General features: G+C 41.2%; 1 protein-coding gene across 1 annotated transcript in view; it reads right to left on the reverse strand.

The window, feature by feature from the left end:
- The window catches only part of FAT4 (FAT atypical cadherin 4), a 123,132-nt gene that overhangs the window by 46,060 nt on the left and 61,302 nt on the right, over positions 1–15,770 (reverse strand). Inside the window, exons 2-6 of the mRNA XM_004186192.6 lie at positions 14,173–14,304; positions 11,263–11,524; positions 9,219–9,569; positions 4,188–5,110; positions 3,301–3,475 (exon numbers count right to left, since the gene is read on the reverse strand). Coding sequence (XP_004186240.5) covers positions 3,301–3,475; positions 4,188–5,110; positions 9,219–9,569; positions 11,263–11,524; positions 14,173–14,304 — 1,843 coding nt within the window. The remainder of the gene's footprint in view (positions 1–3,300; positions 3,476–4,187; positions 5,111–9,218; positions 9,570–11,262; positions 11,525–14,172; positions 14,305–15,770) is intronic.

The raw sequence follows: 15,770 nt of genomic DNA on the forward strand, positions 1-15,770 counted from the left end.
GTTGGGCCAGAGCCAGGACAATGCATCTATCATGACTGACTTCCCTGGGCCTGAGGGGAGTCCTTGCTTGGGAAAGCACTTCTTCAACAACTGCCCGGATTTCCATTGCTGGGGCACACGGTCCCACCAGCAGTCCCCCACCTGAGCTGTCCCCAGTGCTTCTGAGCAGCTCAGCTCTCCATAAGTCACAAGTCTTCTCACGTGCACAGGACTAAAATCTGGGCTCTGGGAGAGCATGACTGTGTGCAGTGAAAGAGCACAGAGATCCCTGAGGGCACAGGCAATGTATCCTATGCAGCCCTGCTGGCTCCACACTTTACCACATCCTAATCCTTCCCTTGCTGTTATACTCAGTGTACCTGCTGCCAAAACATGCTGTAAATCTATAAAGGTGCATTGGATGCACACCTCGAGATAAAAATAATGAAAAATTATAAGTCATCCTTCTTCCAGCAACTTCCCTTACACAGGCTAAGGTAACACAGCAAGAATCCACAGTCACAACTTGATGAAGTGAAAATAAACATAAGAAAAGCAAGAAATCCTTGATTATGGATAAGGAGACAAGGAAGACGGCCAAAACTAAGTTGGGAATCCATTAGTTCTTATGTCTAATGGTGCTTCTAAATATGTATTGTGTCTGCCTCCTGGAAAGAACAGGAAGAGTTGGCATAGACTTCTTTAGGAGCAGGATATCATCTCTGAATGCTTTAAACCATTCAGCGCAGCCTATAAAAAATTGAGATGCAGACCCAAAAAAAATGAGAAGAGGGCTGGACAGACAGTATTTTGCTCTTTGTGGACTTTTCCTGAGTTAACTGCATCTGGATGTGTACCATGATTTTTATCTGTAAAAAATCCCCCAAACCTTAAATCTGATGCGCCATATATGGCAAGACTGTTCTTTGGGCTGCTGTAGACTGCTTGTTACAGCTAATAAAAGCCAACCTCAAAGGAGAATACCTTTTCCTTGATTCATTCTCAAATATAATATGGATGTGGACAATTTCAGACAAGTCTGCTTTTTTCAACACTTTGTGAGGCATAGCTTCCCTACCTGTTTTGCATGAGTATTTCTGGATGAATGGTCAGTATGCAAAATCCTTCTTACTAAGAATTATCAAACAAACACAAACTAAGAGACTCAGTAGAAATGGTTATGTTAGGCAGAGCTGGACATGCCTGTGAGAGTTTATTTTTATAAACATTTAGCAGCTGCTCAAGAACATAAATACTCCAAACGCTTTTATTATCCATTTAAAGACTGTGTCATTCCCATCTTTTTTGCTAGTATGGCAGGAAATACATCATGTAATAAAACAAGCACTGACTAGCAGCTGCCAGTGTGGTACCACCTGGATATCTACTATGCCTATGGTTCCCATCCCACTTGCATGAAACCAAGTAAAGTTTTGCCACTGACTTCTACTGAAGATGTCTACTTTCCTGTGATGTTTTAGATAAATCAGGACTAGCATACTTTTCAATGTATTCTCTGCTGGTGTGAATTCAGAACAAGTCTTCAGTGCAACCAGAAGATGATAGCTAGTGTTATTCACCAGCCTGGTTGAAAACATCCCAAATCACGCCAGCTGTGGATTAGTCAGGTTGTACTGGAGCACAGCAGAGCAGTTACATTTAGCTTGAAGCTACTGCTGAGCAGCTGCTGCTGAAAACACTCGCTAGTACATTTTAACACTGGCAGGAGGGCATGGGAACTTGTGAGCTAGCTTTACAAGAACATAGCAAATTTTAAAAGGAGGTTTCAAACAGTGTTTAATCAGTGCGATATCTACACGTTTAAACACAGGAACTCATAAAACATGTTGCTGTTCTTGTCAGCCACTTACAGCAAAGGTCCCATGCACACTTCATGTATTAACATCTCCCTGGATACCTGAAACTCAGAGATCTCCCAACACAAGCAAATATTTTCATTTGGGACTGCTGAATTTAACTGTTGGTTAAATCTCCTGGATTGTGTGGGGTTTTTAGGAACCAGAGCCCAGGTAAAGCCTGCGCTCTGGTCAAACTCTGGCTTACAAACAGTGCTAGGCGAGGGGTACAGCTGAGTTCTGCTCCCCTCCCTCTTCCAAGAAGGACAATAATTGTTGGCTGCATGACACCAATTTTATCAATTCAGTCTTTGGGTGTTTTGTTCTGTACAGCCCTCACTGACTTCTGCCAGCTTGGACTGAGGGACCAAAGAGACATCAAGACAAATCCAACCTTGGCTTCTGAAGGAACATGAGGACATTCAAGCCCAAGTGAGTCCAAGTCACAAGTGAGCAGTTTGAGGCTACAGAGTAATAGAAAGCCAGTGTAAAACCATAAAGCACACAGTTATCTCTAGCCAAAGTACAAGACAAATGATACCTAAAGCCTTAAAATTGTGTTTTTCAGCTTCGACTGTGCTCAGACTGTGGAATACCTGAGCACTGCTGGAATAGGAAAATATAAACCATAGCTGTTGTCACTGGCACAAGATACTGCACACAGCATGGCAGAAAACAAAACTGTATTCACTTGTCAACAAGTCGGCTTTGCTTCTATTTTTATTGCTAGAAAGCAGGAACAAGTTCTGCAGTAAATTAAATCCATCAAACCATGGGAGACCAGAGATCAGTCCAAAGTGTGATGCAGGATGTCCTTGTTAATAATACTCACACCAAAATCTGAAACCAAAATTTTGGGTTTGGACACCTCAAGTGAAAGTGTAATTAATCTTCATAACAACACTTCACGTCCTGTTTTAAATGAAAGAACTTGGAATATATTTGGTGTTGTGGTGCAAAGATATGTCTGGATGCTGAGCAAAGCAGAATATTAAAATATTGAAATGCAAATTCATACTTCTTTTCAGGGCTAAGATTTCAGTAAGATTAACTGAGCAGTCCACAGCTGTTTTCTGACCACTGATGTGACCTCTGCACATTTGTAATGCCAACATTATACAGGGTACTACTGCTGTTTAAATAGGTTTTTTGTAGTCATGCATGAAGTTCTTATTACTTAGGTAGGACCACTTATTACTGCAGGGCAAAAATCCACCTACCTAAATCTGTAGTGAGCACTACCAACAGCAGACAACTGGACATAGGAATAAGATCCTGATTTCCAGAAACCAAATGCCCTTTGACATCAGGTAAGCCCAGCTCTCCCCGTGGAGATCTCCGTTCAACACAACTACCCAATCTCCATCCACTAAAGTTTCAGACCACCACAAAAACACTTATTTTCTGTCCAGAATGTGATGTTTCCCACATGAGCTCAGCAGAAGAGATGTTCTGGTTGCCTCACCTGCATCAGCAGCTGTGACCAGCAGCAGGTACTGCTCCTTGGCCTCCCGGTCCAGGCTCTGCACCAGGCGCAGCTCCCCGCTGCCTGAGAGGGTGAAGGCTCCCTCCTCATTGCCAGCCACCAGCACGTAGGTCAGCTTGCTGTTCAGCCCTTGGTCATCGTCCCTTGCTACAACCTACACAAGAAGTGCAAACAGAACAGATATCAAAGACTGAAAAATTATATTGGGATAGAGGAAGCATTCTCTATGATAACAATCTAAATTAACAGGTTGAATTAATGCAAATGCTAAAGAATAAATTAGCTGTAATTGGAAAAAAAAACAACTTAACACAGTGGTGGTGGATTTAAAAAGCATAGTTTGAAAATACTAAATAGTTGATTATTTCTTTTTCTAAAGTGTAAATACAGTAAGACTGTGTTGGGGCTCAGTGAAAAACACAAATGACCTGGTATTGGCACAAGCTCTGTATGAGAGCAAGCACTGCACATCCTGCTGTTGGATTCCATTTAGTTCTCTCTCTATATTTGGCATCATGGCATCATCCCATGTAGGCAACAACCAGATTGAGAGATTTGTTGCATGGACATTGAGAATGAGATGAGAGGATAGAGCAGACTCTAAAAGTCCCAGTGGAGGAGTAAGGATAGGCAGGGAAAACACAAACAGAACTCCATAGCATTAACTTTTGGAAACAAAAAAAAACCACCTATACAAACAAAAAGGAAAACAAGCCAACAAAGACTGCAAATTCAATTAAAGCCAAGAGGCAACTTTTCCACTGTTTTGACCCTTTTTAATTTTGGAGGAAGGACGCTGTGTATTAATACCATGTAGGCATGATACTAGTTGTCAGAGACATTTATTTATTGCTGAATGTACCCACCTGAAGAATAACTTTTGGGAGCGTCTCCAAATTCTCAGGGACATTCACAGAGTAGGGGGAAAGCTCAAATGTGGGAATGAAATCATTAACATCCTTCAGGACAATACTGACTGTCGTGGTATCAGTCCTGGGGCTGCTCCCGCGGTCAGATGACTGAACAGTCAGTGTGTAGGATGGCTTCTTCTCTCTATCCAAAGGCTTGGCCACAGTTATCACCCCTGTCACAGAATCGATCCGAAACTCACTGTTGGCATCCCCGCTCACGATGGCATAGCGGACCTGCCCGTTTGTCCCTTCATCTCCATCAGCAGCCAACACCTGGATTAAATCCGTCCCTGTCAAAGTATTTTCCGCCACCTCCACTTTGTAAAGCTTTTGGGCAAAGAGCGGGTTGTTGTCATTAATGTCCAGGACTATGACCACCACATCCGTAGACGAAGAAAGGGACGGCTGGCCCTTGTCTGTGGCTACCACGGTCAAGGTGTAGTTGGCCACGGCTTCTCTGTCGAGCTCCCCGGTGAGCCTCACTTCCCCATCAATGGTGCCGATGCTGAACTTGTTTCCCGGAGGCGGGAGCAGGCTGTACTCGATGTAGCTGTTGGGGCCGCTGTCGGGATCCGTGGCCTGAGCTTTGAACACGACCGTGTCTATGGGCGTGTTTTCCGGCACGTAGGTCAGCTTAGGGGAGATAAAACTCGGGGGGCTGTCGTTCACGTCCAGCAGAATGATGGAAACTTGGGCTGTGCTGGTGTACCTGGAGGCTGGCAGGGGGGCCATGTCGTGGACTTGCACCACCAGGCTGTAGAAGGACTGGCTCTCCCGATCCAAGGGCTTCCGGATGCTCAGCACCCCACGGTTGTCGATGCCAAACTGCCCCGCGCTGTCCCCAGAGGCGATGCTGAAGGACAGCTGAGAATTGGGACCTGGTCAGGGAGGGAGAAGAAAGGTAGATAGTGTGACTTCATCCCACTGAACTAGGTATCCATATTTCTGGCCTCGTTTCCACAGGAAATTTTCCTTAATTTTCCTACAGAAATGAGGACTGTACAACCACACTGAGTGTTTAGCCGTCTCACCACCATTTTTTGAATCCTTCTGTTAATTTCAGCTAAGTTTCACAGTGAAGCAGAAGCCTTTGAAATTATTTTCTGTCAAGATAATATTCATGAAAGAGAGAGGGAGGATGCTAATTGGAGAAGCCACAGAGGGAACAATTGGCAGGGTTCATCTCTGCATTTCATTCAGCAGGAGCTCCACAGTGGCACCACAAGTAATTTTTCCCCATCTACAAGGGTAAGGGATAAAGGATTTGAAGGGTTTTCCTTCAGAAACCAAGACTCAGTAGTTCTGTGCTCACTGCACATCTGGTTTCCTCCATTCTTCCCAGTTCAACTAAGCAGAGTTATTATTAATGTAATTATTTCATGAATTTTTCCACTCAATTAAAAAAAGCCACAAGCAGAAATTCCCAAGCCTGGCTGGAGCAAGCCAAGGGTGAATACTGGGGAAAGGTATGCTTCCCATATATGGCATGGTGTTCCAAAATATCAAATGAACAGCCCTCACTCATCTCATGATCAAAACATAACTAGCAATTATGGTCAGGGGAAAGATTTATAATTCCAGTAAGAGAAATGCATCCTGAACCTGGACAGGGCTGTGAAATATCCTTAAATATTCCTTGTAGGAAACAATGTGTCCACTGCGTCAATTCCACAGTTCACACTAAACAAATAATTATTGGGAACATCCAAATGTGGAAAAAGTTCTCTCTTCCATCTATCTTACCCCTATTGTAATGAATTTCAAAAATTGTTCTTGTTTTGCATACTCAAGACTGTATTTAGCATTAGCAAATTAACCAACCGTTAGCTACTAATTTACCTTCAAACTAGCTTGTTCATGCAAAGAAAGCTGCCCACTTCACTGATTGCTGTGCATTTTGTCATTTTTACTCAGAAGCTCTTTTCTCTCTGAGTGAATTGCTTTGATAATAAAATTATCCCTGCATTAGATTTATTAATCTCTGCTGTTTATTAGGCTCAGACTTGAGAAATATAGTCTTATGTGTCTTTCCCCCAGTGGCTACCGTAATTGGCATCTTTCCCTCTCTTTTTTTCCTCCTGTGGGAGTCAAATTATAAAATGCATAGAACCAAACATGAAAGACAAAATATTTGAATGCAATTATAGAAATTAATACATTTATCTGACAGATACTAGTGTTTCTCCATTACTTTGATCAAGTGAAGGACAGTGAAGATTTAATGCTACTCTGCTTTTTGTTCAGTTGTATTTTCAAATGACTAATTATATATATATATGAAAATCTTGATTTCAGTAAAGTACTTTCTGGAAATTAAAGATATTTGGAGATGGGTAGGATTTGGGTCCTGCAAAAGAAAATTACTTTTAAAAATACTCTATTTCCCCCTCTCCCCTCCAGTGTTTTCTATGGTGTTTATTCTTAAGAAAAAATTAGTTTGTTATTCCTTATCTCACCTCCATGAACATTTCATTCTTTGTCCTGTATTCTCATAGGTTTTTCATGCTGCTAATACTTATATAAATTAAACTATGAAACAAAAAAGCTGTCTAAATATCAGTGGAGCCAGGAAGGGCACTAAATGAGCTGTTCTCTTTTTTAAGCACAGCATGCCAGCCAAGCTGGCATTGTGCACTTCGTCCATCCCCCTTTCCAAGGTTTGGAGCTGGGCTTTTCTTGGAGAGAATGTAGGGACATCCTCTTTGCTGAACCTTAGGTTTATTTAGTCTGAGGGTTCATCTGATAAAACACTGAAAGGACAGACATGGAGTCACCAATTTCAGGATCACACTCTTCTAAAGGGTTTTGTTTCTGTTTTTGTTTATTTACTAATAAGACTAAAAAAAAAAAAAAACAACAAAACTGCTTCCCCACTGCAATTCTATAAATATCTGTAGAATTCAGCTGGGAAATTACACCAGCTTTGCCTGGAGGAATACCTAACCAAGATTTTAACAAACTGACAAACATGTGTGTGCTATCCTCTGAGATCTTTTCTGTTAATTCTTTGTTGAAAAAATAAAATCTGAATTTCAAAATGAATCAGTTTAAGGTAATTGAGTTCTTTAGTATATATTATTATATTATTAAATATCCAAGAGCTGTAGCTGATATTTGCTATGGACCTGTATATGAAACAGTCCAAGCTGAGATAAACAGCTGCTGTTTCCCAAGGGGTGTGCTGAACATGAAAATGAAAACTGGAGCTGTTTCACTATCACCATATTTCTGTCTTTTATCAGTGTTTATCCTAAAACAACAGCCATATCTCATTATAAAACAATGTCTTTTCAAAGCTCTTTCAAACTATAGGATCATGTAACATAAATAATCAACAAAATCATATTTGTATGGAGTGCATTATCTGTGAGCACACGGAGAAGAGTATAATACTAGCATTAGCTATTTCTGTGCTCTAGATAAACATAAGACGACATAAGATAACATGTTTGGGCTTGAAACAGAAACAACAATAGATCATAACATTTGCTTAAGTTACATTCTCATGGGAGAACTCAACCTGGTATGTTCTTGGAATGATATTTCTGCCCTATTAATTTTAAATCCAACCTCATAGAAAAGCAAGTGTGCCAGAAAATATAAAAGGCAAGATATCTGACTTCTCGTTGCATTGCTCCTCAAGTTCTCATTTGCCTCCTTGATAACTGAGTGTGTGATGAATGTGAATTGATATGTCAGTGCAATCATATAGTTCCCATCCACTGTGCACAGATGGAAATTAATGTATGAGGTGCAAGAGAAAAGGAAAACAGACTCGTAATAACAAAGTGAAATTGACTTCAAAAAGGTTTGAAAACAAGTGCTGTAGTCCTGACAGGAAAATAAGATATGAAAGAGAAGAGAGACACAAACCCATTTATCTGCAAGTCTGGAGGATCAATCCCTTCCTCGGGTATGCATGATACAAGTGCAAGCTCCTCCTCCAACTTGCTTAGTTTACATAAAATAAAAGCCTTAACAAGTATGGTGAAAGAGAGATTCATGCATAAACAGCCAGTATCACTAAGTTATGACTTCTGATTTGTTGGCTTATCTTATGGAATCTCTTCTCCCTTCCTCAGCTTGATCTCAAAACCAGTTACACAATTTTTACCATGGAAAGTTCCATCCATCAGCTCAAAATTTATCTCCCCACAAAAATGTTGGAGTCCAACAACTCAGCGTTTCCTGAGGAAAAACTGCTTTGCTGAGCAATCTTGATAAGTTCAGTCAATTTAGGTGCACAAAGAGAGATTCTTCAAAGCACGTAGGTGCTTTGTGCTTGAAGCACATTTCAGTGTGAGACACTTGCATGGGCTCCCCTGAGCCCCTGTCAAGTTGAGAGCAGACAAGGTTGCTCAACATGTCACAAAAATAACCTTCACCTGTAAAGTCACTCTGAGTATTATGAAGAGTTTTGCACTATGGGTAATGTCTGTGGACACATCAGAAAATGTGGTACACAATGGAATGTTGTTTATGTATTTTATGGCCATATTCTATTATTCTTCTTGCTTGGGCACAAACTGTATGGCAAAATGGTTAAGGAAGCTATAAAAATTGTACCTATTACACTCAACACATTAACACCCTCTAGATGGCATAAATAATTCATTCCAGTATTAAAGATTATTTCAATGGAAAGTTTTCCTAAGATCTCTTTCAATATGTTTTTTAACCTCCACTGTCAACAACTTGTAGATGACAACTGTCTTCATGATAGACTTAAAAGTTATGCTGCATTTAAGATGACTGCAGATAACATCTGATATTCCCACAACCCCCTTCAAAATTTACAACAAACTTTCGGAAAAAAAAACCAAAACTTGGCAGACTTAGGTCTAATTTAAATATGAATTTAAGCATATGAAAGCAGCAACTTATGCGTAGCCCTAATTTTCACTTTTTTTAGTAAGTCTTCTAACACATTGCTAAGGCGAAGCACAGATCTACAACCACAGACACAGAACGTGAGGGAACTCCTACCATCATCGGCGTCGGTGACGGTGAAGTTGAGGATGGCGGATCCAGGGGGCAGGTTCTCCATCAAGGAAGTGCTGTAGGAGGCCATGCTGAACACGGGCGGGTTGTCGTTGACATCCAGGATGTTGAAGTACACCCTGATGGCCGTGAACTGGCCTCCCCCATCCTCAGCACGGACGGTGAGGATGTAATACTGCTGTGCTTCGTAGTCCAGGGCCCGCGTCAGGTTGAAGACCCCGGTGACGGGATTCAGGAAGAAGATTCCCTCTTCATCATCCTCGCTTATGGTGTACGTGATCTCCCCATTGATGCCTGAGTCGTCGTCGGTGGCAAGAATGGCTGCCACCAAGGAACCTGCGTGGCACAACAGCAGAGCACCATCAGGCACTTGCTACAGGCAAGACCCAGCTCAGCATCAAGCAGATCCATGGATGAGAGATGCCCTCCAAGAGAAGCTCAAGCCTTAGCACTGTCTGAATAACTATTGCAAAAGGTTTTTCAAAGCTGAAAGGGACATCATATTCTTGCTTTTACTCAAATACCATAAGAAATGGCCAGGAATGGTTTTTATCTTTATGCAGATTAAAAATCAACAGGGGCAAAAATACCTTTTGTCCTGCTAGGCATTGTCTTCCTATGACTCAAAGGACCCTCCCTTTGCCGCAGACAATCACAAGTTCTGGAACCTTGCAGATATTTCTTTCCAACAGCAAAACCCAATATGTGAGTACAAACCGTATAACCCAGCTCTGCTTTTTGAAACAGTGCCTTTGCAGGGTAACTGTGGTTAGAAAACTTGAAACCTTATAGGGGTCTGTTCTCCACTGTTTTCTGAAATTCAACGCCCTGTGAGTTTGTGCCAGTGTTTTCATTTCTGCATAGCTGCCCTCGCATGACTGACCTATCTGACTAGAGTTTGGAAATCAAGTGTCACTTTTTAGTATTTCGAACACTAATTATAATTAAGATCAGCTCATTTCCAAGAAAAGAAATGCTTAAGTTTCCTTTCCCTGGAACCAGATGAACTACGTGCAGCAGAGTGAACTACTTTCAAGCAACTTGATAATGAAAACTGCTTGTATCATCAGAACAAAGAAGAGTGCTGAAATCCCCTTTAATCCAGATGGATAGGTTGGAATCTTTCACACACATTTGATGATCTCAAGTTTTAACATTTCTTTAACTGCAAGGGGAATTGGGATTACTGTCTGGGATAGAAAGTGGAACCTTGAAGGGGAAACCTCATGGTCCTTCCCCTCTGGGTGAGCCTGCCAGCTGCTCCCAGACTGCTGGAGAGCAGAGCAGGAGAAGATGCAGTACTTTAATAAAAAATCAGCCTATTTGTTCCTTCAGCACCCACCACTGCTGAGCTGGGTGTAAAGCACTAATGTACACCCTGTAAAAGATTAACGAGAGAAGTCTTATTTTAATGTGGCGGGAATTAGGCTTGCCTTTTCCAGGGTTATTCCTGCTGAAACAGACCAACACCCAAGACTCTGAGAGAAAAGGGAATGGCTGGGGATCAGCAACCAAAGCACTCTGTGCTATACAGACATCTCGATTACTTCCAGATCAGATTCCTAAGGCACAGCTGATTGTATTGTAATTCTGTAATGCAAAACACCACTAAATTTTGCAACATAGACTGTGGGGCAGAATGCAAAAGTTGGAGGCACGGGGGTAACCTTAGTTCTCCCAAACTGAGACTCCCATGCTTATGAAAATCCTAATAAAACCTTGAAAGCTATCACCACATCGTTTGCATCTCCTTGGTTCATTCATGTTTTAGCATAAGTTTCTAAGATGCTACTGGCAGATACTGCTTTTGTACTAGCTATCTGTATAAAATATTGGAAGTAATATTCATTTCTCACCTGGAGACATGAAATAGAGCATGGTATTTGAAAACTTTTTTTGATCTAAACACTTTTTAGTTTACTACCCCCCCTTTCATTCATCGAAATACACTCTTGCATCCAAACCCAGCTTTAAACAAAGAAAACAACCACTTGAGAGGCCAGTGGTCGCATTTCCATGTCCTGTGTACCTGGAGTGGCATCTTCTGGGATGTCAAAGGAGTAGACTGGCTTGGAGAACTTGGGGATGTGGTCATTGACGTCGCTGACAGTGATGTTTATCCTCACGTCCGAGGACTGCAGGCCGTCGTCGGCACGGACCAGCAGGGAGTACTTGGAGCGGCGCTCGCGGTCCAGGCGCTTGGTGGCTATCAGCTCCCCCGACTCGGGGTCAATGTGGAAGCTATCATCTGCTCCGCTGATGATGGTGTACGTCACCAGGGCATTGGCTCCCTAAGCCAGAACAGAAGTGGTCAAATTGCCTCCTTGGCCAAGAAAACCACATCATAACTTGCAGTAAGACAAGGATCGTTCCAGTAACTGCGCTCAGAGATTATTTTTCAGAATCCAGTTTCCTTTAATAAACAGGCTTCCTTGCCCAGTCCCTGCTTCAGCCCCACATGCACACAGTTTTTATTTATGAGACGTGAAATTATAATGAGATTACTTTTGCTCCACTCTTTGTAAAAGGATTTCATCCAATCAATACCAAAAAACTCTGATACCTGTTTTAGTTTCAAACCAGCATCACCGAGCAGTGCGACTTCTTAATAAGGATCAATGTTAATTCTTGCTTTATCTTTGAAGGTTAAATTAAATCCCTGCCAGTGGGATCAGCTCTGTCTTTCTTGCTCTCTCGAGATGAGAGAGGGAGCAGGAGAGGGAAGGAGGGAGGACCTGGGGCAGCCACGTGGCAGCACTTCCAGCCACCACACAGGGAAAGGGCCACAGCTCGTGGTCAGGAGAAACTCAAAGAGGCCGTGCTTGCAGCAGCCCCTCAAAGGTCAGTTTCTGCATGGAAATATATTTACCCATGTAAATAAAAAAACCCCAAAGTGACAAATCACACATCATTAAAATCACAGTTCTGATCTCTTGGGTTGTGCTGCAAGTCAAAAGTATTTGCTTTTGGGTCAAAAAATTTCATTTATTCTTGGGGGAAAAAAAAAGCATTCATGTGGACTTTGAGCATTTTGGTTGAAAGGAAAATTAAGGAAAAGTAATGTTACATAGAAAAATGTCATCTACTTCTTTTTCCAAGAGAGGCTTAGGGATACTGAAGGTTTGGTAGCCTCTAACATCAGATACTCTAAACCCTGTGTGCTGATGATGCCCAGAAATGCAAGCAGATATTTACTGTGCCCTCCTCTGGTGCCAGGCCAGAGCTCGGGTTTGACAGCTGAAACCTGCTGCTGATGTGCCAGTGGCACTGCTGCAATGAACAGCAGATCAAAGAGATATGGCAAAAAGGAATTCTAGGGCTGTTTCAAATACTCCTGCCTACAAAAACAAATTAACAGAGATAAACACCTGCTTGTATTTGTGACAGGAGAGACAAGCATTAGTTACCTGACCTTACCAGAGTGCCCCGTGCCAAACTCTCTCTCTGGGGTGCTGTTTCAAAGAGTCAGACTGAGCTAACTGATAAAAGGAAATTTAGAAAGAAAACAGGCTTCTGCAGGTGCCCAGCCCTGCAGAGCTGCGTGCAGTGTTTCATCTGTGTGCTCAGGTGTGCCTAGGGGATGTCACACACTTTCCTGCAATTGTGTGGCTTAGCCATCACATCTCATGAGAATTTTCAGAGGTGATCACATTCTTCACCCCATGTTTGACCAGCCAGAGTGCTTCTAACAGAGTTTAGCTAAAACCACAGCCATTTGTGATACTGGTTTATACTTTGCCCTCAGCTTCAAAAAGTAAGGGGGTATAAGAAGGTATCTCAGCCCAAAGCTGCACATCACCAGGAAAACTTGGGCTCTTTGTAAAGAATTGGAGTTAGAAATGTTCTGGCAGGGAAACTGAAATCATTCCTTTTGATAAAAACACTGACTGATTTCTCTCTAAGGTAACAAATCACTTCCCACTGGATGGAGTGTTTCAGAAGGGGTAATAGATTAGGTGCAGTTCAGGAATGGTTAAAAAGAGGCTGGAGCATTATTGCTATAATCTTAGATGTACTTGCCATACCACACCACAGAGTGTTTACTGCTTCCTAAAAGAAAGCCAAGCAGCTAGAATTTTTGTTACAGAAGTGCACCTTTCCAAAATCCTGGGTTTTGTCTGTATATCAGGCTACTACTGGAAAATAAAGGGAAAACCAAAATATTTACAATCACATTCCCGGGGGTGTTCCCGTGGTTCCCTCTGTAGTAGTAAGATTAAGTACATCAGTTAACAATCACAGGAAGACTAACCAAGCTAACACAAAAAAAGTCCAGGAATAAAATTCTCCTGAGGAGGTTGAATCACCCTATTATTGAAAGCAAGAACTGCTTGTTGTTGTCAAGTGTACCTCTGTATTTTAATAACAACACAAACTTTTTGTATGGTTATATTGACTTTTTAGTAATTTTCCTCATGGAAAGAAACAGTTCAAGCAAACAAAGATAACATGATTAACATTTTTTAAGTTTCTAAAATAAATGAATGCATCAATAGCATGGTAGTTTCTTCATAGTACCTTAGTTGCAGCATTCTCATAATAATGAATCTCAGAGGGCAAAATTCTTTTGCAAACAAATTCATTTACAGAGCACACATTTTATCATTATTTCTTTCCCCCTCTTTTTGGTAAAATAAAAATTTCTTTTGGAAGGGATAATATTGATCTTTGTTGGGTCTAGTCAAAGGGAAAGCAGGCATTATAAGAGTTTTAATTGTTCTCCAAGGCTGGCCTCAGATTAATTTTACTGCACACCTTGGAACTGGGCTCAACTACAACATCTTGGTTTCAAAGTTACTTTAAACCTCCACAATACTGGACAGAACTTCGTGAATGACTGTCATGATTCCTGAGGCTGAGCTCACACAAAGGAATGAAGAAAACATGTCCAGAATGGCACTTTTAGTACCAACATTCAAAACTGAAATCATGTTCCTACCTCATCAGCATCCATGGCTGTCAGTTGCAGTATTTTAGATCCATCCCCTATGTTCTCCTCTACAGTCAAGTCGAGCATGTCTGTGGGGAATACTGGTGGGTTGTCATTGATATCCTGTAGTGTTATTTCTACCTGTAAAAAGAAGGAATAGGAAAAAATTGGAGTGAGCACTGGACGTGGATTGGACCTGAATGTTACTAATAAAACAATTCTGAAAGAAATCAGGTAAATTGCTCTTAATCATATGAATTAGCACATTCCCAAATCACACCAACAAGAGGAAAAGCCCATCCGGATATTAAAATTCCACATTGTTATAAAATACTCCTAGGAAAACCTCTAACACAAATAAAGTTAATTTGACCTGTTGATAGCAACTGATTTTAAATAGTCTTAGTCTAGTTTATTCTGGAAGAGATCCACTGATAGACTGTCACTGTAATCCTCAAAGTCAGCCCCTGGAGAATAACTGCCAAGTGCCGGGGCAGGAGATCGTTCAACCATTAAATGCTGCCTGACATAAAGATGAGGTGGTGTAAAATTCTCTCTGAAATGTTTATATATTGGCAACTCTCCGTTCCGAGAGGGGAAAAGACACCCTTGCACTTTATATATTTTATAACAAATAATCTGCTTTTCTCTCTTTCAAAACTCCCCTCTAATTGCAAACATAAACATTACTTGAGCACCCACTAGCATCTACTCTCTTGACTATCCAAAACTCAACAAATGTTCTTTTCACATGCCATATTTGTATGCTTTTCCAAGTAAGAATGATAGTTCCTGAAAGGTTGTTTTGTGTTCTTTATGCCTAGTTTTTCATAAGCAAGATTGCTGCCCTGCTGATGGTAATTCAGAAAGATGCAGAACTACATTTTCTCTTGTTGCTGGGTATGGAACATAATATTTCAAAAAGACACAGCTGTTTTATATTATCATGGGGGAGAAAAAAAAAAAAAGTATGGTTTTGGACCCAAAATACTGAACAGTCACCAAACTCTGAAGACCCACTAAAGAGAAAATGAGTAGCTGAAAGAATCGCGGAACAGAGAAAGGTAAAGGCAAAGGTATGGATGGCTTAAATTGACAGACAAAATATTATTTATGCTACAGTATCTGCTATGCCCTTATCCACAAGGATTCTCCAAGCACTCAGTTGAAAATATATGGATTGGGCTGCTCTGGATATAACCAACACAGGCATTTCTGGTGATCCAAAGTCTATGATTCTGCTGTTTCTAGTCCCCTGTCATAACATTTTCTTCTCTGTTCTGTTTTCATAGGGACCACCAACTGCTAAACTGTTCTGACTTGATAATCAGGATAATCCCAAACAAAGAGAAAATATTATGTTAATATTAGTGTAATATTAATATAATAGCTATATGTGCTGGAAGTGGAGACAGAACAGGGGTCTTTTATAGAAGGCCAATATTTATTTATCCCCTATTTAATCCCTTTGGCCACTCAAAAATGGTACACAAAACACTTCACAGCCTGAGACAGATCAACCCAGAAGGTTTTATCATTAAATTTATACCCCTGACAGCAGAAGGAGTGCTGAGCAGAGCATCACGAGCGATGATTGACAACCACCT

Source organism: Taeniopygia guttata, chromosome 4 (genome assembly GCF_048771995.1).
Source record: "Taeniopygia guttata chromosome 4, bTaeGut7.mat, whole genome shotgun sequence".
Lineage (NCBI taxonomy): Eukaryota > Metazoa > Chordata > Aves > Passeriformes > Estrildidae > Taeniopygia > Taeniopygia guttata.